This window comes from Lissotriton vulgaris, chromosome 10, assembly GCF_964263255.1.
Source record: "Lissotriton vulgaris chromosome 10, aLisVul1.2, whole genome shotgun sequence".
In the NCBI taxonomy this organism is placed as follows: domain Eukaryota; kingdom Metazoa; phylum Chordata; class Amphibia; order Caudata; family Salamandridae; genus Lissotriton; species Lissotriton vulgaris.
This window is the reverse complement of record NC_141698.1, coordinates 8,111,454-8,133,078: the sequence shown is the minus strand read 5'-3', so window position 1 is coordinate 8,133,078 and position 21,625 is coordinate 8,111,454. Positions and strand designations below refer to the sequence as shown.

The 21,625-nt window shown below is 48.0% G+C and overlaps 1 protein-coding gene across 2 annotated transcripts in view; it reads left to right on the top strand.

The window, feature by feature from the left end:
• HUWE1 (HECT, UBA and WWE domain containing E3 ubiquitin protein ligase 1) overlaps window positions 1–21,625 on the top strand; it is a 1,800,886-nt gene that overhangs the window by 347,251 nt on the left and 1,432,010 nt on the right. For both annotated transcript variants that reach the window (XM_086940169.1, XM_086940170.1), the window contains 4 exons: window positions 19,927–20,007; window positions 20,172–20,278; window positions 20,478–20,655; window positions 20,847–20,938. In XM_086940169.1, coding sequence (XP_086796295.1) covers window positions 19,927–20,007; window positions 20,172–20,278; window positions 20,478–20,655; window positions 20,847–20,938 — 458 coding nt within the window. The remainder of the gene's footprint in view (window positions 1–19,926; window positions 20,008–20,171; window positions 20,279–20,477; window positions 20,656–20,846; window positions 20,939–21,625) is intronic.

Below are 21,625 nucleotides of genomic sequence, written 5' to 3'. Positions count from 1 at the left end.
CTATGTATCAGTCCAAACGACCCTTATGGTGATTGGTTGTAAGTCAACCTTATAGACCAGTTATCCTAGTAGCGTGGATACGAGCAGTCTTCGGGCTAAACTCTAGAGGGCGTGTTAAGCCAGCTGTTATACCATCACATATACCCCTTGAACACCAAGTGAAAGGACACCACACCAGTGTTATGAAAATAAACAGTGTATTTATTTAGATCACAACAGCCCTGTACTCTTTATGAGGACAGGGTACTAAGCACACAACAAAACTCTTACGAAAATACTTTAAGTTGCACAATTTACACAAATGCCCGAGGGTCACGAAAAACCATATACTATGAAATTGGAATGCGAAATTACTAGCAGGTAAGTACTGGACAAATAGGCTTTGGAATCGCTAGGACTATGTTACTGAACCTTCAGATTACTAGTAGGAGGCCTAGGGGACTCGGGTGCAGAGTTTGCACTCACGCGGGATGCGAGACAAAGTCTATGGAGGCTAGTAAAAGCAAAGTTAGTGTTCTCGGGCGAACCAGATTAGGTAAGCTGAAAACGAAAGTGGATCTGGACCCTTGGATAGTGAGGCTATGCTGGGGCACCGAAATGCCAAAGTTACCTAGCCCAGGGGCTGCGGATGCATAGGTCTGAAAAGATGTCGGGAATCCTCGTTGACGAACCAGGAGCCTGAAAGGAGTTGCTGGCAGGCGACCAGTGAAGATTGTTCGGTGGATCCAAGCCTGGATCAAAGATGGAAGACACCTGTAAGCAGAGGGGACCAAGTTCTGAATCTCTAGCCAGTGATTAGATGGGCACCAGGAGGGCACCGGATGGAGTCACCTCGACCAGGTGAGTGGGCGACGCTGGGCTCTGCAGTCTCACGGACCAGGAGGCGTTGTCGGCGACCAGGATGGAGGTGCGAGCTGTCCCACGATGGTTGATGCTGTCGACGTCGCTGGACCCAGGATTGGGGCAACAAGTCTTGGCAAATTCAAGCCCACGCGGTGGACGTAAAATGGAGTCTGGAGTGGACCACAGCCAGAGAAAGTCGTAAACCAGTGAAACAAAAGCAAAAAATCTTGGTGATCATAGGATTGCAGACCCTACTCTTCTACAGCTCTGTACCCCCTACATATACACTTCCGGTGGAATGGGCATAACCCTTTCCCAGCTTTCAAAATTCCACCAAAAACAAGATGGAATTCTTTCGTGGAGCACATCAGATTGCCCACCTTAGGGGTGTGACAATCCGGATGGTGCGACGCGCTTACTGCATAGCTAATCCCCCCCCCCCCCCCCCGCCCCCCCCTGTCCTGATGCCAACTTGGACTCTAGATAGCTTTTCCCATGTCTGTGGGAAGATGGGGTCAGCAATCAAAGGCTGTAGGGCCTTTCAAGCTCCTGACCGTGATGTTCTAAGTCACTAGCTATCCTGCTGGAGGTGGTCTGAACACCTTCCTCGGGAGCAGGCATTGTTTTTTGCCTGAAAGCGTGGGCTCACCTGAAGGGGTCAATAACCTCTCTGTGGTAAAAAGCTGAATGATTCCAGTCAGCCAGCACCCTAGATTGTGGTAGGTTTTTTAAGGGTCACCGCGAAGGTTCCCTCTGGGTGCATGTCAGCGGTACAGATTTATTAAGACTAGGTGTTTGATACCAAACACCAGATGTTTTGCAGCGTGAATCTTTCTGGATTCACTATGCTGTGCATATTCCGCTATCTGGTGGTTGGGTCCGGAATCATAGCCTTTTTTTTTTTTTTACTCGTAGCCCAGGTGGGCGTCTACGTCCCACCATTTGGTGTACCTTCGGTGACGTCGGCATGCTTCCGGCGGAAGCTCCCACCCTTGGGCGCCATCTTCAGATTCTTTATCCCGCCGTTAGGTCTGGGTCGTCGCTTGAAGCTCCAGAAGTTTTGGAGGAGAAAAGGAGAAAAATACGCGAATTTCTTCAGGAAAAAACTCGAAGACCAGGAGAAAATCATCAGAGCTGGGACGACTAAGGAGAGGAACCTCGAGATATTCGACGTCAGACGGAGAATGCGCACACAGGGGGATCCCAGAGTGCAGTAATGGACAACACACCATTTAAATTCTGCCGTACTTGCCACCACAAGTACGCGCAGAGAGACCAGCACCCGGTCTGCAACCTCTGTCTGCCTATCGACCACGGGAGCAAGGACTGAAACGCCTGCTCAGTCTTCACGCCGAAGACGCTGAGTATTCGGGAAAAACTGAGGAAAGTTCGCCACACAATGCAGGGCAAGGGCAAGGCCCCGTCGCTGTACGACCTGGGCCTCTCCACCGACAACGAGGACAACATTGCCGAAGGTCCAGATGTCTCCACGGTCGCAGAGACAGATAAGAAATCGTCAGACAAGGTAGGAGAGTCCACGACCCCAAAACAATTGTCAGGGCCTCAAACCTGAGGCTGACTTTCGAAAATCAGTCTAGAACCTCGAAGGGAGCACCGGCCTCAATCTTCGTCGACCGAAGCTGCGGTCCCTGAACAGCCCAGCGGATCCTTCGCGAAGGAGTCCCAGACAGCAAAGACCAGCGAAAAACAAAGGTCGTCTAAGCAAGCTCCCGATAAGGGATCCTCGACTTCGAAGGAGAAGGAGCCCCTCCGACGTCAACGGGGCCGTCTAAGAGGGCGGCCGAAACGCTCTACGCCGAGCAGGCCACACAGATGGAGAGAAAGAAAAGAAGGCTGGAGGCCGAGATGGAAAACATCATCCAGAGGAAGAAGGACTTCGAAGACAAAATGAAAAGCTTCAGGATCCCTTCGAAGCCCACGACGGTCCTCGAAGAGATAGAAGAACACGAGGAGTTCGACGCCGAAGAGCCGCCGAAAACTCCGGAGCCCTTGGAGCAGGGAGAAGAGGAGGACCTCTATTACACAGAGGGTGATTATGGGGACCCGCGTTCGAGCTACAACTCTGGATCCTTGAAGGCTCAGGACCAGGATTGGCAGGACATCGAGGCCGAAAACCCAGGGGAGGCTGTGGAGACATACACCTCGAGGCCTTCGCCGCCAGACGACATTGGGGCCTACTATGAGGTAGTCAAGAAGGCTGCAGCAGCTTATGGGTTCTAATTGGAGGAGGAGAAGGCTAAGGCAGATTTCCTGCTAGAAACCTTGCTCCCCGCACAGACAAAGCCACTTCCTGCCCATGCTGAAGAGTATTATGGCACAGGGCAAATAGGCGTTCAGAGAACCAGCTACCTGCAGGTCAGTCACGCCAAGGACGGAGAAAAAGTACAAGTTCTCCTTGACCCCCCCCCCCCCCCCCCCCCCCTTACATCCAGGGGACAGTTTCAGCAGACTCAATTATAGCTGCAACGGCCAGAAAAAGGACCAACGTCCCAACATCTGGGCCACCACCTGACAAGGAAAGCAGGAGGATGGACCTAACAGGCAGAAAAATTGAGAGAAACGCAGCAATGCACTGGAGTATGGCAAACTCCAACGCCCTTCTCAACAGGCACCAGTACCAGCATTGGGACGAGATAAACCAATTGCTCAAGCACCTCCCAGAGGAACACCAGCAGAGACGCTCACCTCGTGGAAGAGGGGAAAAGCATCGCAAACTCGTGCCTGAAGACAGCCTTGGACGGGGCTGAAACATCCAGCAGGCTGATGGCTATAGGAATCTGAGAGAAGGCAATCCTGGCTTAGGATCTCGGGCTTCAAGACGGAGGTTCAAAACATCCTGAACACCCCTTTCAATGGAGAAACACTGTTCGGAGCCCCAGTTGATGAGTAACTCACCCAACTGAAGAAAGACAACGAGACGGCAAGGTCCATGGGGGTCCTGCAATTCAGGGGGATGAGAAGAGGCACTCCTACGCAGAGGCCGAATGGAAGGGGTGGAAACCAGAAAGGACAACCACACCAGGCGTTCCACCAGGGTCGACCGAGTAACAACCAAGGCCACCAGAGCCAGCAGAAGCTAAACTGGAACTACCAGAACAGGGGCCAGTCCTTTTGTGGGAGAGGAAACGGACGGGGCCAGAGAAGGAGAGGCGGCGAACAACCCCCCGTAAGTGACTTCACACAGGTAAAGGTGCTCACCCACTCAAACCCTCCGAGGGAAGAGCACTGAAAAGCAAAGAGGAGAGGGCTACACGGACAAGACACCAAAAAACATGTAACACCAGTAGGAGGCAGGCTGAGATTTTTCCTCCAAGAATGGAGGAAAATAACCACAGACAAGTGGATACTCATCATACAGTTAGGATACTGCATAGAATTGGTAAAGAGACCACCAAACAGAAATCCAAAGAAAAGGGAGCACTCTGGAAGGGAGCTGCAATTGCTCCAAGAGGAAGCTCAAGAATTCCTCCTCAAAGAGGCCATCGAACCTGTCCCATTCAAAGAAGGGAACAGGGGAGTGTACTCAAACTACTTCCTGGTGCCAAACGTGGACGAAAGCTTAAGACCCATCCTGGATCTACGGTTCCTAAACAAATATGTAAAGACTCAAATTTTCAAGATGACGTCCCTACAAGAGGTTATCCCAGAGATAAAGGCCGGGGACTTCTTGTCCACCATAGACCTCAAAGATGCGTACCTGCACATCCCCATGAACAGGCAGCACATGCACATGCTAAGATTCACAGTAAACCAAGATCGCTACCAATTCACAACCGTGGCATTCGGTCTAAAGTCCGCACCAAGGGTATTCACCAAACGCCTTGCAGAAGCGGCCGCACATCTGCAAAGAGGGGATACACGTGTACCGCTACCTCGACGACTTGCTCGTAAAGGACGGCTCTTACAGGACATGCAAGGATCATGCAGAACAGGTCACAAGAACGCTAGCAAGCCTGGGATTCTCCATACACTGGGGAAAATGCTCAATGGAACCGGAGCAAGTGAAGATCTTCCTGGGAGCTCAAATCAACACCGTCCAATGCAGGGTGTTACCCAGCGAAAAGAGGACACTCAGCCTACTGAGGGAGAAACGTCACTACCAGAAGGGACGAGCTCGGACAGTGAGGACAGTGAGCAAGATCTTGGGAATGATGGCGTCATGCATACACCTGCTCTCCAATGTACGCCTGCAGATGAGACCACTCCAAGAATGGCTGCAACAGCAATGGTCACAAGCTACAGGAAGTTGGGAGGATCTAGTGGTTGTAACACACAAGGTGCAGGAAGAAATGAAGTGGTGGACCAAAGAGAGGATAACCATACGGAAGCCTCTAACGCTTGCACAGAACATTTGGAGATGGGCCATTCCTCAAAACATACATCTGACAGTAGAACACCTTCCAGGGATCCACAACCAGATAGCAGATCTGTTAAGTCGTCCATAAAAACAGATTCACGAATGGGAGTTACACCCACAAGTACTTCAACCATTCTTTCAAATGTGGGGACATCCACAAATAGTCCTGTTTGCCACCCACGAGAACTCAAAATGCCCAACGATCGGAGGGGAATGCAATATGGATGAATTGGTCGGGCAGATTTGCTTTTCCGCCTCTCCCACTCATTCCACTAGTAGTACGCAAGCTCAGACAACAGTCCCTCAAGCTGATACTAGTGGCCCCTACATGGGCACGTCAACCGTGGTTCACCACGCTACTAGATCTCTCTAGTGAGCAGCGCGAGCAAGGCGCTGGGCGGCGTGTTGTGGAAAGCCTCATTTTAAAAAACTGCTTTGTTTATTTTTTACGTGTACTGTGACTTTGACAACTCCAGTAGCGTGTGCAATTTTAAAAAACATATTTTCTGGCGGGAGCATGTAATTTCATCTGCGGGGATACATACACTGTTAGGCTAGTTGTACGAGCTTTCTGGCCCCTTGTAGTGTCCCGGTCTGTCCCCGTTCCGCCACGGCTTGTGTGCCGCTAGAGCGGAGGGACGCGACTCCTCCCACCCACAGCATCACTTCCGGGCTAGGCTCTACTAGAGTCAATGTGCGGCCGCGCAGCGGACGGGCGCGACGATGGCGCGCCGAAGTCGCGCCTAAGTCCAGCCCGTCTGCGGCCGGACTGCGGCCAAGGCCAGTTATGCTGCCCCATCTGGGTCCGAGCCTGTCAGGATCAGTTGGTCTAGGCAAGACTTGCTGGCCTTCGATCTAACAGGGCTGTGCAAAGCCCACTCTCTCGATCCTGAATCGTTCTCAGTCGGTTACATGCCCAGACTGTGGAAGATGGTGGGATATGACCGACCCTCCACAAGAGGCCATAGCGAAGGCATATATAGATCAGCCGGGCAAAGGTCTTAGAGCAGGACTTTTGAACTGTAGATCGATGCCCAAGCATGGCACTGATATTTGGCTACTCTTAGAGAGCCAGGAATGGGATGCCCTGTTCCTAACTGAAACTTGGTTGAACGAGCAGAATTTGACAGCTATTGCTCTAGCAGTACCAGAGGGCTTTTCTATGTGTTTTTCTAACCGTGAGGATGGTAGGAGAGGGGGAGGCGTGGCCTTAATCTGCAAGGACTGCTATACCTTGTCATCCGCCTCGCCAGTTCTAATTCCCGGGGTGGAATGTCTATACTTCTGCCTCCTTCTCAATCCTCAATTGGCTATTGCCGGGCTGGTGGTTTATCACCCCCCCAGATTGCTTAGACAGTAGCACTTTGCGACTTATTGATGCTATTGCCCAAAGCTCGCTGAAGCACGACCACTTCTTAGTTGTAGGAAATTTTAATATCCACATTGATAGCCAGGAAAGTTCACAGGCAGAACAACTCGTGACCTCATTAAGTGCAGCGAATCTGATGCTTCAGAATAAAGGTCCCACACACAGAGCAGGGCACACACTTGACCTGATCTTTGCCACATTTAAGGATATATTGATGGAAGAAGCACAGCCATTGGTCTGGTCAGATCATTGGCTCATTCCCTTCTCAATAGTGGTAGAAGGCGTAGTGCCCATTAAGGGCAAATGCTCGTATCTCAAGAGGCAATGGAAAAACCTTACCCCGGATATTATGAGCCCTATTCTGGCGCAAGCTCCGCCCAAATTTACTAATAATGTAAGCGCTGATGCGCTGGCTGTAAATCAATGGATTAGAGATATGGTGGAATAAGTGGCACCCGCTAAGAGGATGTCGCAGAGAGAATCACCCACAGCCCCGTGGTTTTCCGCCAAATTACGGCAGGAAAAAAAAGCCTGTAAAAAGTTGGAGAGACTCTGGAGGTTGGGTTATTGCCCCTTAGCTAAAATACAATATAAAGATGCTATTAGATCTTTCCATAAATCGATTAAAAAGGCAAAAAAAAGCTACTTTGCGGCTTCTGTCCAACAGGCAGAGCATTCTAGCAAAGAAGTCTTCAAAATTGTTCAGTCCTTTTTTAAACCACGCTGCATTGGCATTCAGGCCCGGTTTCAGTACTGAGACGGCGCTGATTGAAGTGGCCGAGTCACTAAGATGGTCGTTGGATTCAGGAGAGTCGGCTATGCTGATGCTCCTGGATCTATCAGCCGCTTTTGATACCATGGATCATGTTAGGCTGGTACATCGGCTTACAGCAATTGGGCTGCGTGATCAAGCACTTGGCTGGTTGCAGTCCTATTTATCGAATAGAACACAGAAGGTTGCACTAGGTCAATGCTCCTTGAGGCGCAGGGCGTTGAGTTGTGGGGTCCCGCATGGGTCGGCTTTAAGCCCCCTACTATTCAATATCTATCTTGCCCCACTTTTTACACTCACTGCCAACTGGGGAGTCACCGCTATATCATACGCGGATGACACCCAGCTGGTTTTCCGCCACTCTGAAGTGTCAGAGGTGGCCTTTGCGCGCTTTAAGGGCTGCCTCCAAGATGTGGCAACTTGGATGAATACAAATAAGTTGAAATTGAATCCGGGAAAAACGGAAGTGATCTTCTTTGGAAATGGCCTGTATATGGGTCTTCCTAAATATCTGACCCAACGGCTGCAAACTGTACAGAATGCTGCGGCTAGGCTGCTGAAGCATATACCGTTTAAAGAGCACGTTTCCCCCCCATCTTCGTTCTCTGCATTGGCTGCCGATATCCAGCAGGATTAAATTTAAAGCTCTCACACTGGCCTTCAGGGCTCTGCACGGTACATGCCCCAACTATCTGAGATCACGACTCCCCAGATACACTCAGACCCGCTCTCTTCGCTCGAATGATCGGGTTTTACTGAGTGTGCCACGAGTCAAAAGGGCAAGACTGGGCGGTCGGACTTTTTCCGCTAACACGGCTCGACTGTGGAACACCCTACCACCTGATTTGCAAAGGGCCCCGTCAGAACTGAGCTTTAGGAAACAGCTCAAGTTTTGGTTATTTTCACTGGATCATTAACTTTGCTCGCTTACCGGGCAGTCTGGCTTTGTTTTGCTCTCACAGCGCCGGGACACCTCCTAGTTGAGGTAGCTGTTCGCTATAGAAAAAACAGTATTATCTCTCAATGGTTCCACATCAGAAATTACAGCTCACGCCATCCCTGTTAACACAGAACCATGGAGAAATAAGACACCCAGAACCAAGCCAACTGAATTTGGCAATCTGGCTCCTGAAGTCCTAGAGTTTGGTTACTTAAACTTACCACCAGACAGTATGGATATAATTAAAGAAGCTAGAAGACTCACCACCAGAGCATGCTATGCTGCTAAGTGGAAACTATTTGCAATATATTGTAGCAACAATTACATTGATCCTTTGGACGTTTCCATCCAAAATATCATTTGCTACCTTCTACATTTACAAAGGTCCAATTTGGCTTATTCTTCCATGCGCCTGCATCTAGCAGCTATTGCGGCGTATTTACAAAATAGACAACATCTATTTCTATTTAGAGTACCTGCAATGAAAGCATTTATGGAGGGATTAAAAAGAATAATCCCACCCAGGTTACCACCTGCTCCAGTATGGAACCTAAATGTGGTCCTTACAAGACTCATCGGACCCCCTTTTGAACAGTTAAATAAATGTGAACTACAATTTCTAACCTGGAAAACGGCTTTCCTTGTTGCCATTACCTCTCTCAGAAGAGTTAGTGAAATACAAGCATTCACAACAGAAGAACCATTTTTTCAAATACATCCTAACAAAGTGGTTCTTAGACCCAATGCAAAATTCCTGCCAAAAGTGATTACTCCTTTTCACCTAAACCAATCAGTTACCCGTGCTTTTTCAAAAACCGGACTCAGTTGCAGAAAGAGATTTGCACACCCTAAATGTTAGAAGAGCTCTACTATATTACACAGACTGGACTAAATCATTCAGAAAAACAAAACAACTATTTGTATCCTTCTCTCCCCCACACAAAGGCAATCCTATCTCTAAAGGAGGTATTGCTAGATGGATTGTTAAGTGCATTCAAATATGCTATCACAAGGCTAAACGTACACTAACCGTTCCTCCTAGAGCACACTCCACTCGCAAACTAGGAGCCTCTATGGCTTTCTTAGGAAACATACCTTTAGAGGATATATGCAAGGCAGCAACATGGTCTACAATACACACCTTCACTAAACACTATTGTGTTGATGTGCAAGCCAAGCAGCAAGCTGCAGTAGGCCAAGCTGTCCTTAAAACACTCTTTCAGTATGCTGCAACGGATACAAGCGACCACCGCTAGGGGAGACACTGCTGCACAATCGTTGCTAAATGTAGGATCTGCAGCTCATATGACTCTAACGGAAAATGCTACTTACCAGTATGCATCTGTTCTTGGCATGTAGAGCTGCAGAATCCTACATGCCCTCCCGCCTCCCCGGGACTTGTATCCGCTCCAGTACTCATCTTACTTAGATGCACACACATGGACATCCTTTTCTCTTTACTTCTACTAACTCCATTTCCCATCGTGACTTCAAAAGACTTCCAAGACAACCTGCAATCATCCGAGCCCAACACCACGTGGCGATCTATTGCTAAATGTAGGATTCTGCTGCTCTACATGCCAAGAACAGATGCATGCTGGTAAGTGGCATTTTCCTGCTTGCCCTCCAGGCCTTTCAGAAACAACTGTACAACCAAAAGGTCCTGATACAAACAGACAACACCACAACAATGTTTTACATCAAGCAGGGGGGAACTCAATCATTCCCTCTGTCAAGCTTGGCACAGGAAATCTGGAGATTGGCAATACCACTCAAAATAGACCTGCTAGCCATACACCTGCACAATTCTGCAACCTGCACCCATTTCTCACTTTTATCTCCTGTAATTCACCAACTGCTACCTCATATAGTGTAGGTTTATATTTTATCAGAACTATTCCTCCAAGTGTACTCTGCACTACTCTGGACAATTCTGCAACCTGCACCCATTTTTCACTTTTCTCTCATGTAATTTACCGACTGCTACCTCATAAGTGCCTGCCTATTTTTGCAGTACTCTACCTCTACTTGTATCTTGTACATTGTTACTTACAATTATTTTGTGTATTTAAACACTCGTGTGATTAAGTGTCTGCCTTTAGTGCAACATTATACCTCTATTTGTATTTTGTACTTTTTCTTTTTTGTAAACTTGCACACATCTCACTTTTCTACACTGTCAATGTACCGAGCGCTACCTCAAATTGTTCTGGCGAATCACTAGTATCAATATTGCTCATGCAGCTTTTTGGTGACACCGGTATTCGGTTTCAGTATATCATCAATATTATTTCTTTATTTGGGCACTGTACATCTTTGTAAGCCGCACCTATTTCAGGTCTATTTCATATCTACTCTGGATATGCACCGTTTGACACCATTTATATTTTTGTATATTTCGTTACATTGTGTAAGCTGTACCGTCTGCTACCTCGTATATCTTTATTCATTTGTGTACACTGTGTAAGCTACACCCATTCACACTTTTTATTTTTGGTTTGCACAGATTGCTACCTCTTTATCTTGATTATTTTGATCATCTTGTTACTCACTAGTGGCATTCGTGTATCACATAATTTACTGTCTGCATTGTGCTTTGCACAGATTGCTACCTCTATATGTTGGCTATTTTTGTTACTCACTAATGTCACTTGTGTACCATGTAACCTACTGTCTGCATTGTTCTTTGCACATGTGTAGCACTATCATCCACCCTCCCACACCCACCTTTACCGCCACACCCACCTATACCGCCATCCCAGCATGGAACCCATCGGCAAGCACACATATAAAATCAACTACCCATCCGCACTCACCAAAAAAGCCGCTAAACGCTTTAAACACAACTTCCTGAGGTCCCACCCTGAAACCCCCTTTGTCGACACCTACTTCTCACCGGTCAATGGATCCCTGAACATCGATATCATCTTCCACACCTCTCGCAGAGCTCAATGGAGAAAAACGTTCCTCACCTTACTCACTGTCTCCACCACCAGGAAATCCGCTCATGGCTTAACTCTCTCCATCACACCATCCCAACTCTTCCTAGGCAGAACCTCCATTACTATCTACAATAACGGGATTGTCCTAATTCAATCCACAGACAGGAACCTGGAACTACTAGACAACCTGTTCCCCACTTTCAAAGAGAACCTCTCCAACCATCGGACCTCCACTCACATCCCCTCCAGTAATATCACCCCAGACTTCACAGTCCCCACCGACAACTCTTCTTACCTAGCTCAGCACCAGAACGACATGCACCTCACCTCCTCCCCCATCACACCAGTCACTCACCCACCTGCTGCAACCACCCCACACTCCGCAATCACAGACACAAATAACTTCCCATCATACACCAGCCGCCCCCACACTCCCATCCCGGGGACCCCCACTCATAACACCCCCACCCCTCCTCTCCCCCCTGACATCATAGACCCCGCCCACAACCCCTCTAACCTAGTTCAGCACCAGATCGACACACATAGCGACAAATCCCACACTCTGTCCCCCCCCCCCTCTCAGCCCCCACTTCCACACGCTAACTAACCATGCAGAGCACACCACATCTACTATCTTAACTCCCCCTCCCCACAACAGGACCATCTCCAACCCAGCCCCCCCAACCCCCCCCCCCCCCCCCCACTCTCAGCCCTCACTACCCTTCAGGCTCCCCCTTCACCACCATCCTACACTCCACTCCCACCCCGCTCTCTCCGCCTGCCACGAATTCCCGCCTCTACGCCTCCAACCTCCTCCGTACTTCATCCACTCCCATCGCTCCCTTACCCTCTCTCCTCCCTAACACCAACCCGTACGACGACAACACGGAGCCCTGCATGAACACCAACCCCCCCCCCCCCCCCCCCCCTCCACCTGCACGATAGGCCCCAGGTCAGCCACCCAACCATGACTTCCACCCCCAGCACTAATACTTACCCCACGGTAGACAAGATTATGTCCTTCCTCCTACAACTCAAAGAAGAAATTCACACCATCAAAGAAGACATGCACACCATCAAAGAGCTGCTCACCACACCCCCTAGACTCGCCTCACTCATCACCACCCCCCTCAACTTGCTCCCCTCCCGTCCCGACGACGCTCCTAAGCCACGTCCCTCACACCGGACCGCGATCCATGCCCACAATCGCAACCAGCACACCCGCCGCACTCACTGGACCGCGATCCCTGCCCACAATCGCAACAACCGCCCCCTTCGTACATGCAACCCTCTCTCGGACCTCAACACTCTCTCCCTCCTCCGCTCCTACGACCCAGCTCCCCTAAAGCTCACAACCGCCTCGCACCTCCCCATCCCCACAATACACTCAAATCCCCGTAGATCCTCCACTCTTAACAGAATATCCGTCCCGAATAACCTTAGAAAAGTCCCCCTCTCTAGTACCCTCTTCCTCCCCCGACACACCCAGTCTCAAATGCACTCTCCTAAACTGCAGATCGGCTTCTAAACACTCCTCCGCCATCGCTGATCTCATCCTAACATTGGACCTTGACCTAATCATCCTGACTGAAACATGGCTAACCGAATCCTCTACACCTATAATGGACATTCTGGTCCCCCCTAACTACGACATCATTAGGCTTGACGGGTCTGGCAAGATAGGTGGCGGAATCGCATGCATATACAGGAACAGCCTTTCTGTTCTGAAAGTCTCCGTGCTGTCCCTACCCTCTCCAACTTCCTACGAATACATCTGCCTCAATATCATCAGTGATGGCAAACCGATATGCTCTCTTCATGGCATTTACCACCCTCCCAGAGACCACCTCATCTTCGCCCAACAAATGATGGACTTGATTTCAACCAACGCAGGACGACAGCTCACCCAAATATACCTGGGTGACTTCAACCTCCATTGGAACGATCTCAATGATGCAGTGGTAAATAGTCTTAAAAGCTTCCTCAGCGCCCTGGACCTCACACAATTATGCAACAGCCCGACCCACGAGAAAGGCTCTATCCTCGACCTTATCGCCAAAGAGGACGCTACTCAACTTGAGTCTATTCAACCCTGTGACTGGTCAGACCATCATATTGTCACATTCCACATCAATGAAAAAGTCACTCAATTTGGTTCCACCCTCCAGACCTAAAGTCTGGAAAAGAGACCTGAAAAAACTCAACCCATTCTCCATACCCCGAACAGTGGCAACCTCCTACTCCCGCCTACGGGCGCTACAGATGTCCAATCCCTGACTGACCACTATCTTAACGCCGTGACCTCAATAATTAATGAGGCTGCTTTACATTTACATTTTACTTCAGGAAAATAAAGCGCTCAAAAGCAAACTTCTTCAGCCTCCAGCTCGACCAAGCAAAAAATCGCCCTAGAAAACTGTTTGAGTTAATCAGAACACAAGCCAAGGAACAACCCCAACCTCTCAGTACTTTGCACAAAGCACCCTCCTGTGAAGACTTCGCCACTTTCTTTACCCTAAAAACCGACAACATAAAGAATGATCTCCGCGCAAGACTCCACAACACACTCAACTGCATAACACCCACCGAACCTAAAAACAATGCAACATGGTCAACCTTTGAAACCTACTCCGAAGAAGAAATAGGAAAACTGCTCAGCACCTTGAAACCTTCCAATCACCTCACGGATCCCCTCCATGCTAACTCTGTCAAAGATTTCACCCCACTGCTCCTTCCTCTCTGGACTAAAATTATCAACAGCTCGCTCCAAGAAGGAACCATCCCTGACTCCCTCAAAGTTGGACAAGTCACACCTTTGCTAAAGAAACCTACTGCCGACCCATCCGACCTAAACTACCGTCCCATTACCAATATTCCCACTCTCGCCAAATAATTGTAAAAATGCGCTCAACTACAACTGACTAAACACATCGATCTGTTTGATCTCCTCAACCCTCATCAATCAGGCTTCCGAGCAGGACACTGCACTGAAACTGCTATGACTCACATAATTGACGACGCCCTTCAAATCCTAGATCAAGGTGATACCTGCCTCCTCATCCTGCTTGATCTCTCTTCAGCATTCAACACGGTCAAACATGAGAAGTTACTCGATCTTTTGAGCACAAGAATGGGTCTTTCTGGGACTGTTCTCAAGTGGTTCACCTCCTTTCTACACAACAGGTCGCAGAAATTCAAGAGTAACAACCTGATGTCCTCTCCAATACCTGTTTCGTTAGGCGTCTCCCAAGGATCTTCCCTATCACCAACTTTGTTCAACCTAGTTATGGAACCTATCACCACCTTGCTTCAAGCATCCAATGTACTTTTTCACATGTACGCAGATGACACCCAACTATATCTCAAATTACAATCCCCCAATGACATCTTACTACTGAACTCAACGATCAGAAGCACCCAATCCTGGCTTGCTGATAATCATCTCAAACTCAATGCTCTGAAAACAGAATTCCTGCTGATCACACCTCCCGCGAAGATCCCCACCACGCAAACCTGGCTTAAACAGTTAACTGCACTCAATGTCCAACCCATCATAGTGGACTCAGCGAAATCTCTAGGCATAACCCTCGACTCCAACCTCAACATGCAGCATCATATCAGCAAGGCTACTAAGGGAGCGAACTTCCAAATCAATACCCTGAGGAAACTTAAACCCTTCCTACCAGCCAAAGACTTCCAAACTGCAGTACAAGCACTAGTAATCCCGTGAATTGAATACGGCAGCACCGCCCTCTGCGGTCTCCCGTTAACCAGCACTGCACCCCTAAGAGCCTCTCTAAACGCTGCAGCCAGACTCATCACTGGATCCAAAAAACACTCGCACATCACCCCTGATCTAAAAACACTGGACTAGCTGCCTTTTGAAGCCAGAATACATTTGAAAATCGCCTGCATGACACACAAGGCTCTACATCTGAGCTTTCCCGGATACCTCACTCAGAAACTGTCAATCTCTGGCGGCTCTAGAAACACTAGAGGCACAAACAATCTTCTGCTAAAACCTCGAAGATTCCGGAAGGTAAAAACTTATAAACGCTCTCTCTCCGGAATGGCACCCAGGATCTGGAACTCACTCCCTCCTGAAACCAGACTCATCTCCTCCACACTTTTTAAGAAAGAAGTAAAAGCTATTTTTATGGCCAAATACACTTGACCTATTAGCGTGGATCTGGAAAGACTCCACCGACCTGTATTACTCTGTTCGAACTCTATGACTATGTATTTCACCTGTATTATTGACGCTACTGACTATCTATGCACACATTTAACTGTTATATTTGTATTATTGATGTGCTGTACTACTTTGCTCCCTCACGTACCTACCCTTCCCACTTATTATGTGTAATCCCACTCTCTTGCTGGCATTCCCGGCTTTGTAAAGCGCTCTTATATCTGCAAAGATCTTGTTCGCGCTATATAAAACTTTCAAAATAAATAAAATAAATAAATAGACCTGTTTGCAACACGCCAGAATGCAAAATGCCAGTACTTTGTATCCAGACAAACAAAGGCACTGTCCCAGGGGAATGCCCTATGGATAAGCTGGTCAAAAACATTTGCCTACGCTTTTCCCCGATACCACTGATCCCCAGGGTTCTCAACAAATGCATGACGAGATTCACTCAATGGTGCTGCAAGAAAAAAACTCCATAGAAAGCTTACCAGGGAATCAACGGTGCTAAGATACCTCACGCACCTAATAAAAGCTAACCTAAGCTCATCCTCGCTGAGGGTACACCTGGCAGTGATTGTGGCATACACAAGAGGAGAAACTGGGAGAAGCTTCTTTACATCTCAAGTAGTAAAGATTCCTGGAAGGGGCTAAATGAATAGCGCCACCAAAAAGGATGCCGCCGCCGGCTTGGAACCTGAATGTGGTACTGACAGAGCTCATGAAAGCACCTTTCGAACCCATCCACAAGGCATCACTGCAAATGCTGACAATGAAAGCGGCCTTTCTGGTAGCAATCACCTCGCTACGCAGGGTGAGCGAACTACAGGCACTAACACGGCAGGAACCCTACATCCAGATACAGTGACAGGGTCGTGATGAGAATAGACCCGCACCTCATGCCAAAGTTGGTGTCAAGGTTCCACATGAATCAGAGTATTCAGATTCATAGCTTCTTCCAGAACCCCACGACAAGCGCCGAGAGGGCGCTCCACACTCTAGACGCAAGAAGGGCAGTGATTCCCTACATTGAAAGGACGAAGAAACACAGGAAGACAAAACAGTTCTTCGTATCCTTCGCAAACAGTTACCTGGGTAGACCAGTGACTAAGAACACCATAGCTCGATGGATCGCACAAACTATACAATTCTGCCACAAGCAAGCGGGCCAGGAGCTAACAGAAGGGGCACAGGCCCACTCGACCAGGAAGAAAGGAGCAACAATTGCCTTTCTGGCCAACACACCAATTCAGGACATATGCCTTGAGGCAACATGGGCTTCAGTGCACACGTTCGCTAAGCACTGTTGCGTGAATGTACAGATGAACAAGGAAGCACAAGTAGGACAAAGAGTGCTTCAACATATATTCAACAACCAACGCTCATCTTCCACCCAGCTGCCACTAAAGTAACGAAACAGCTACAAAATCTATGCACAGCATAGTGAATCCAGAAGATTCACGCTGCAAAACTAATAGTTTCTTACCTATCGGTGTAGTTTTGCAACTTGAAGATCTTTCTGGATTCACTAGCTAACCCACCCGCCTCCGCCAGAAAGAGGAGACTGGAGAAGGTGGAAACACATGGAATAGAAAGCAAGTTGAAGCTTACAAGATACGTGAAAAGAATTTCGTTGGAGAAAGGTTTAACAAACATAGCCATGGATTCATTACAAGGACACAAAAAAAAAGAATCCGAAGATGGCGCCCAAGGGTGGGAGCTTCCGCCGGAAGCATGCAGACGTCACCGAAGGTACACCAAATGGTGGGACGTCGACTCCCACCTGGGTTACGAAAAAAAAGACTAAGATTCCGGACCCACTGGCGTATGATTAGCAGGGACACTGTACACAGCAGTTGAAGAACATCAGTGGCAAAAAATGTGGGGGACCATGACAAGAGGGCTCTTTCCTACACTAAAAGAAAATTAAAATTGAAATATACAGACCCTGTTGCACTTAATCTTCAAAGCTAGTGCAATGGTACCAATGCTTGTATTGCAGTGATTTTGGCTCAGCAAGCCATACAAAGTCAAATGTTCACTCACTGTCCCTTCACCCAAAGGAACAGAAATGCTGATTCTTCCTTGGAGACGTGGTGTTGGGGTTTTTATCGATTCTTGGTCTCAAGGCAGTGACTGGAGGCCTGCCAGTCTAGTCACCACTGGGCTAGCTGTAGGAGGACAGTGGCAACTCGGGGTGCGCATATTATCCTCAAATGGCACAAAAGGGGTGGTTGCCTTTATTTCCTAGCCCAGTATTTGGTATAGAGCAGCGTTCTCCAGCGAGTATCTTGTGAGCTACTGACAGCTCTCCAGCTACCTGTGAGGAGCTCTCCTGTGTGCAGTACAACCTACTGAATTAAACACTTTTTTTGGTTTAAATAATATATTTATACCAACATTGAAATGTGTGTATCTGATATGAAAATATGTATTTTCAGAACTTATAAAATCTATTTTAAATCGGATACCCGATTGATAAATCATGAAGCCTTGGGTGAATTATAACAAATAACATTGGTGCCAGGGGGCATTGCACCTGTGGCCGTTATTCATTGCCTCTTAGAGGCATTCAAAATTGACTAAGCTTTTTTACATTACTCCTTGGAATCCTGCACTGAGATCAGTTAGTAATCTTGCACAGGGTGGTCTCTAATGTAATCTCGTCTGATGTGTACAAAACTTAGTAGCTCTGTATGATTTTCACAGAACATAAGTAGCTCCTGTTGGAGGTTGGAGACGCGTGGTATAGTCACTAAAAGCTGGGCACGAACACTGTGCTACTTACTACTGGTGCAGTGCGAGCACGGGAAGCTGGAGATAATGAAAGTCCTGGAGCAGAGGCCAAGGGTTTATGTGGGAAGTTCTTAAACAGGGTCATCTTTGCTAGCTACAGATGGTATACGGAAGCAACCACAGGCTCCCACAATAGTGAAGGGGTCAGGGATGAAAGTTTACTTAAATGACAGGAAGGGGCCTCCCCTGTTTCCCATATTGATTGCATCTGCCTGGAGTTTCATTGTGATTGTAAGTGGTTGCCTTTCCACTGCTTAGGTACTGCAGAATCCTCTACCTGGTGAGCTGAAGCCAAGTTCCTGTCACACTGGCAAATCTGTCCTTCACATTAACACCTTCTCAAGTGCAGGCCTCAATCCAGAGTCTGGCACGGAGAATGGCAGTCCAAGGCGATTCCACTTCTGGATCTATGTTTGCTCTGCCACACTGATGTGGTTGTTCAGAAAAAAGTGAAGCCTTTGACAATCCAGTTATGGAGGTCAGTCTTTTATCAATCCTTGGTTGGCAGGCTGAACCAACCGAGTTCTGCTGCTTTTAAATCCTGGGCACCCTCCAAACCTGGGGTTGTTTTTTTTCTTCATTTTCGCTGCATGATGAAAGCCTGCTGCTCTTCCCCTGTCTCTTGGTAACTGTTTGTAGAGAAGAATGTAAATTTAAGTCCTGCAGACCATGGCCATCACAAAGAAGTAAAGAATTAGCTAAACACGAATAGGGGCTCGTTCCTTCCCTAACCGATTAATCTTCTCCAAGGACGAGGAAGTGGTACAGGGGAATTTAAACTGTCGAGCAGAACAAATTTCTGCTCGGTTTACAATAAGTACTATCTCACTAATCTATCCTCACCCAGTGAAAACACTTGCTGTTAACCGACATCCCAAACATGATCGTGTCAGGGCCTGCACATAGTAGGAGCGTGCACATACTTTAGCAAGAGGGAAGCTTGTAGTTATCCGTTCCCTGGACTACTAATGCTCCCTCCCGGTCTACCTTAGCCTGGGTAGAGGGGGAGCTGTAGCCACCTTGTGCCGAAAAGCCACGCGGCTCTCCTGGATGTCCGGCTCGGGAACTGAGCTGGAACAGAACTGGGCACCGATCGCAAGACAATACAGACGGTAAACTAAAGGCCTTTTGGCCAAAAGAAAGTTTTATATCGATTCCAAGCTTGAGTGAACCAATATGCATCCGAACCCAATGGCGGAAAAAAACAATCTGGGGATGGAGTCGAAGCCCATGCGCACTGTAGTCCAGGGGAGGAGCCACCTATCTCGTGATACTACGAAGACTCTTCCAGGACAACAATGTGCAATCATCCGGACCCAACACTAGGCGGCGATCTATGCACAGATATGAATGTCAGCAGCCCTACATGCCAAGAACAGATGCATACTGGTAAGTAGCATATTCGTTGTGCTTTGTATACCCCTTTGACCTTGGAGTCCTGCTTTAATGCCACAGTCCAAATTAAGTCAGACTCTCAGTTGACATTCATAACTGTCCTGTTCACTGAGGTTAGAAAGAGTACAACAACTTTTCAGTGACTCGCTAGAAAAGACCGATTTTTGCTTTTCAGAGCCATGCTTGTTCCAACACACCTATTCCAACACGTCTTAATTCCACTCAGAACTGATTTGCATGGTGATAAAATGCTAATCATGTGTTCAACGGGTACCTAAGTGTTTCTCCTTGCCTTGCAGTGATGGACGGTTCCTTGCCAACCTCCCTTAAGCACATTATCAGTAATGCAGAGTATTATGGGCCTTCACTGTTTCTGCTTGGTAAGTTTCCTAAAAACTTTAAGTTTGCTCGTTCTTTAGTGGATTGAGGGGGGGCTTGCAGGAGGTATTTGTGTGGGGTTGGCAGGGGGTGTTGTGGAGAGCTGCTGTATCCTTTACTAACATGTGAGCTTTTCTTTGTTCTTTCCCAACATCTCTATCTGTAGCAACTGAAGTAGTGACTGTTTTCGTCTTCCAAGAGCCATCCCTGCTGTCCTCGCTGCAAGACAATGGTCTGACAGATGTGATGCTTCATGCCCTCTTGATTAAAGACGTGAGTTTTTTATTGGGCCTGCCTTTATGGGCTGCTTTGTTGCCTCTCCAGGCCAAAGTTCCTGTCCAGGCCAAAACACTAATGATTTGTATTTGGAAAGCAGATTCCCTAGACTTATTCTCACGGGTGTAGATGTGTAGTAGTAATAGTTGGCTTGTTTCATTAATTTCACATGAAACTCGTTCCCTTCACTTTTCAGGTTCCTGCTACGCGTGAAGTTTTGGGGTCTTTGCCGAATGTATTTAGTGCCTTGTGCCTCAATGCCCGTGGTCTACAATCGTTTGTACAGTGCCAGCCCTTTGAGCGCCTCTTTAAGGTGCTTCTGTCACCGGACTATTTGCCGGCCATGAGGAGGCGGAGAAGTTCTGATCCCCTGGGTAAGCCTCTTGATTAATTGAGGTTTGTGTTTAAAAGATCTCATTGCCACATATTTCAGGGAAGTAATTCTAGATGGTGTTTTTGAAAACTCAACATTTGTTAGCAGATGAGGCACTCTCCTGGATTGCTTAATATCCTGATCTTCCTGTACCTTTGCCCCTTTATTTATTTAATGTTGTCTGTTGTGCAGGTGATACAGCATCGAACCTGGGAAGTGCTGTTGATGAACTCATGAGACACCAGCCTACATTGAAAACGGATGCTACCACTGCTATCATCAAGGTACTGTTGCAGAGGGCTTGTAGTACCTCATGAACATGCAGGATGTCATTGATGGAAAATAACTGTTTTTCAGCGTGAATCTTTCTGGATTCACTATGCTGTGCATTATTCCGCAGTCTTGTGGTTGGGTCCGGATTCGTTGTCTTTTCTATGTGTTTTTTTTTTCTCTTCGTAGCCCAGGTGGGCGTTGACGTCCCACCTTTGGTGTATTTCCGGTGACATCGGCACGCTTCCTGCGGAAGCTCCCACTCCTGGGCGCCATCTTCAGATTCTTTTTTCTGCGGTTGGGTCGGGATCGTTCCCGAAAGGGCTCCAGACTTTTTTGTAGAAAAGAAAATACGCACCTTTTGCAAGAAAAGATTGAGAAGACTACAGGAGACTACATCATCAAAGAGGATGACGAAGGAGAAAAAGAACTTCAAGAACTTCGACGTCGATCGGAGAATGCAAGCTCCGGGCGCCCCCTGAACGCATGACATGGACAAAACTCCTTTCAAATTCTGCCTTAACTGCCGCCACAAGTACGCGCAGAAGGACCAGCACCCAGTCTGCAACCTTTGCCTACCGGTCGGCCACGAGTGCGAGGACAAACGCCTGCTCCGCCTTCACGCCGAAGACTCTTCGAGTGAGAAACGGACAGCGGATAGCCAACGCCACCATGCAGGGCAAGGGACAGCCACCGTCCCT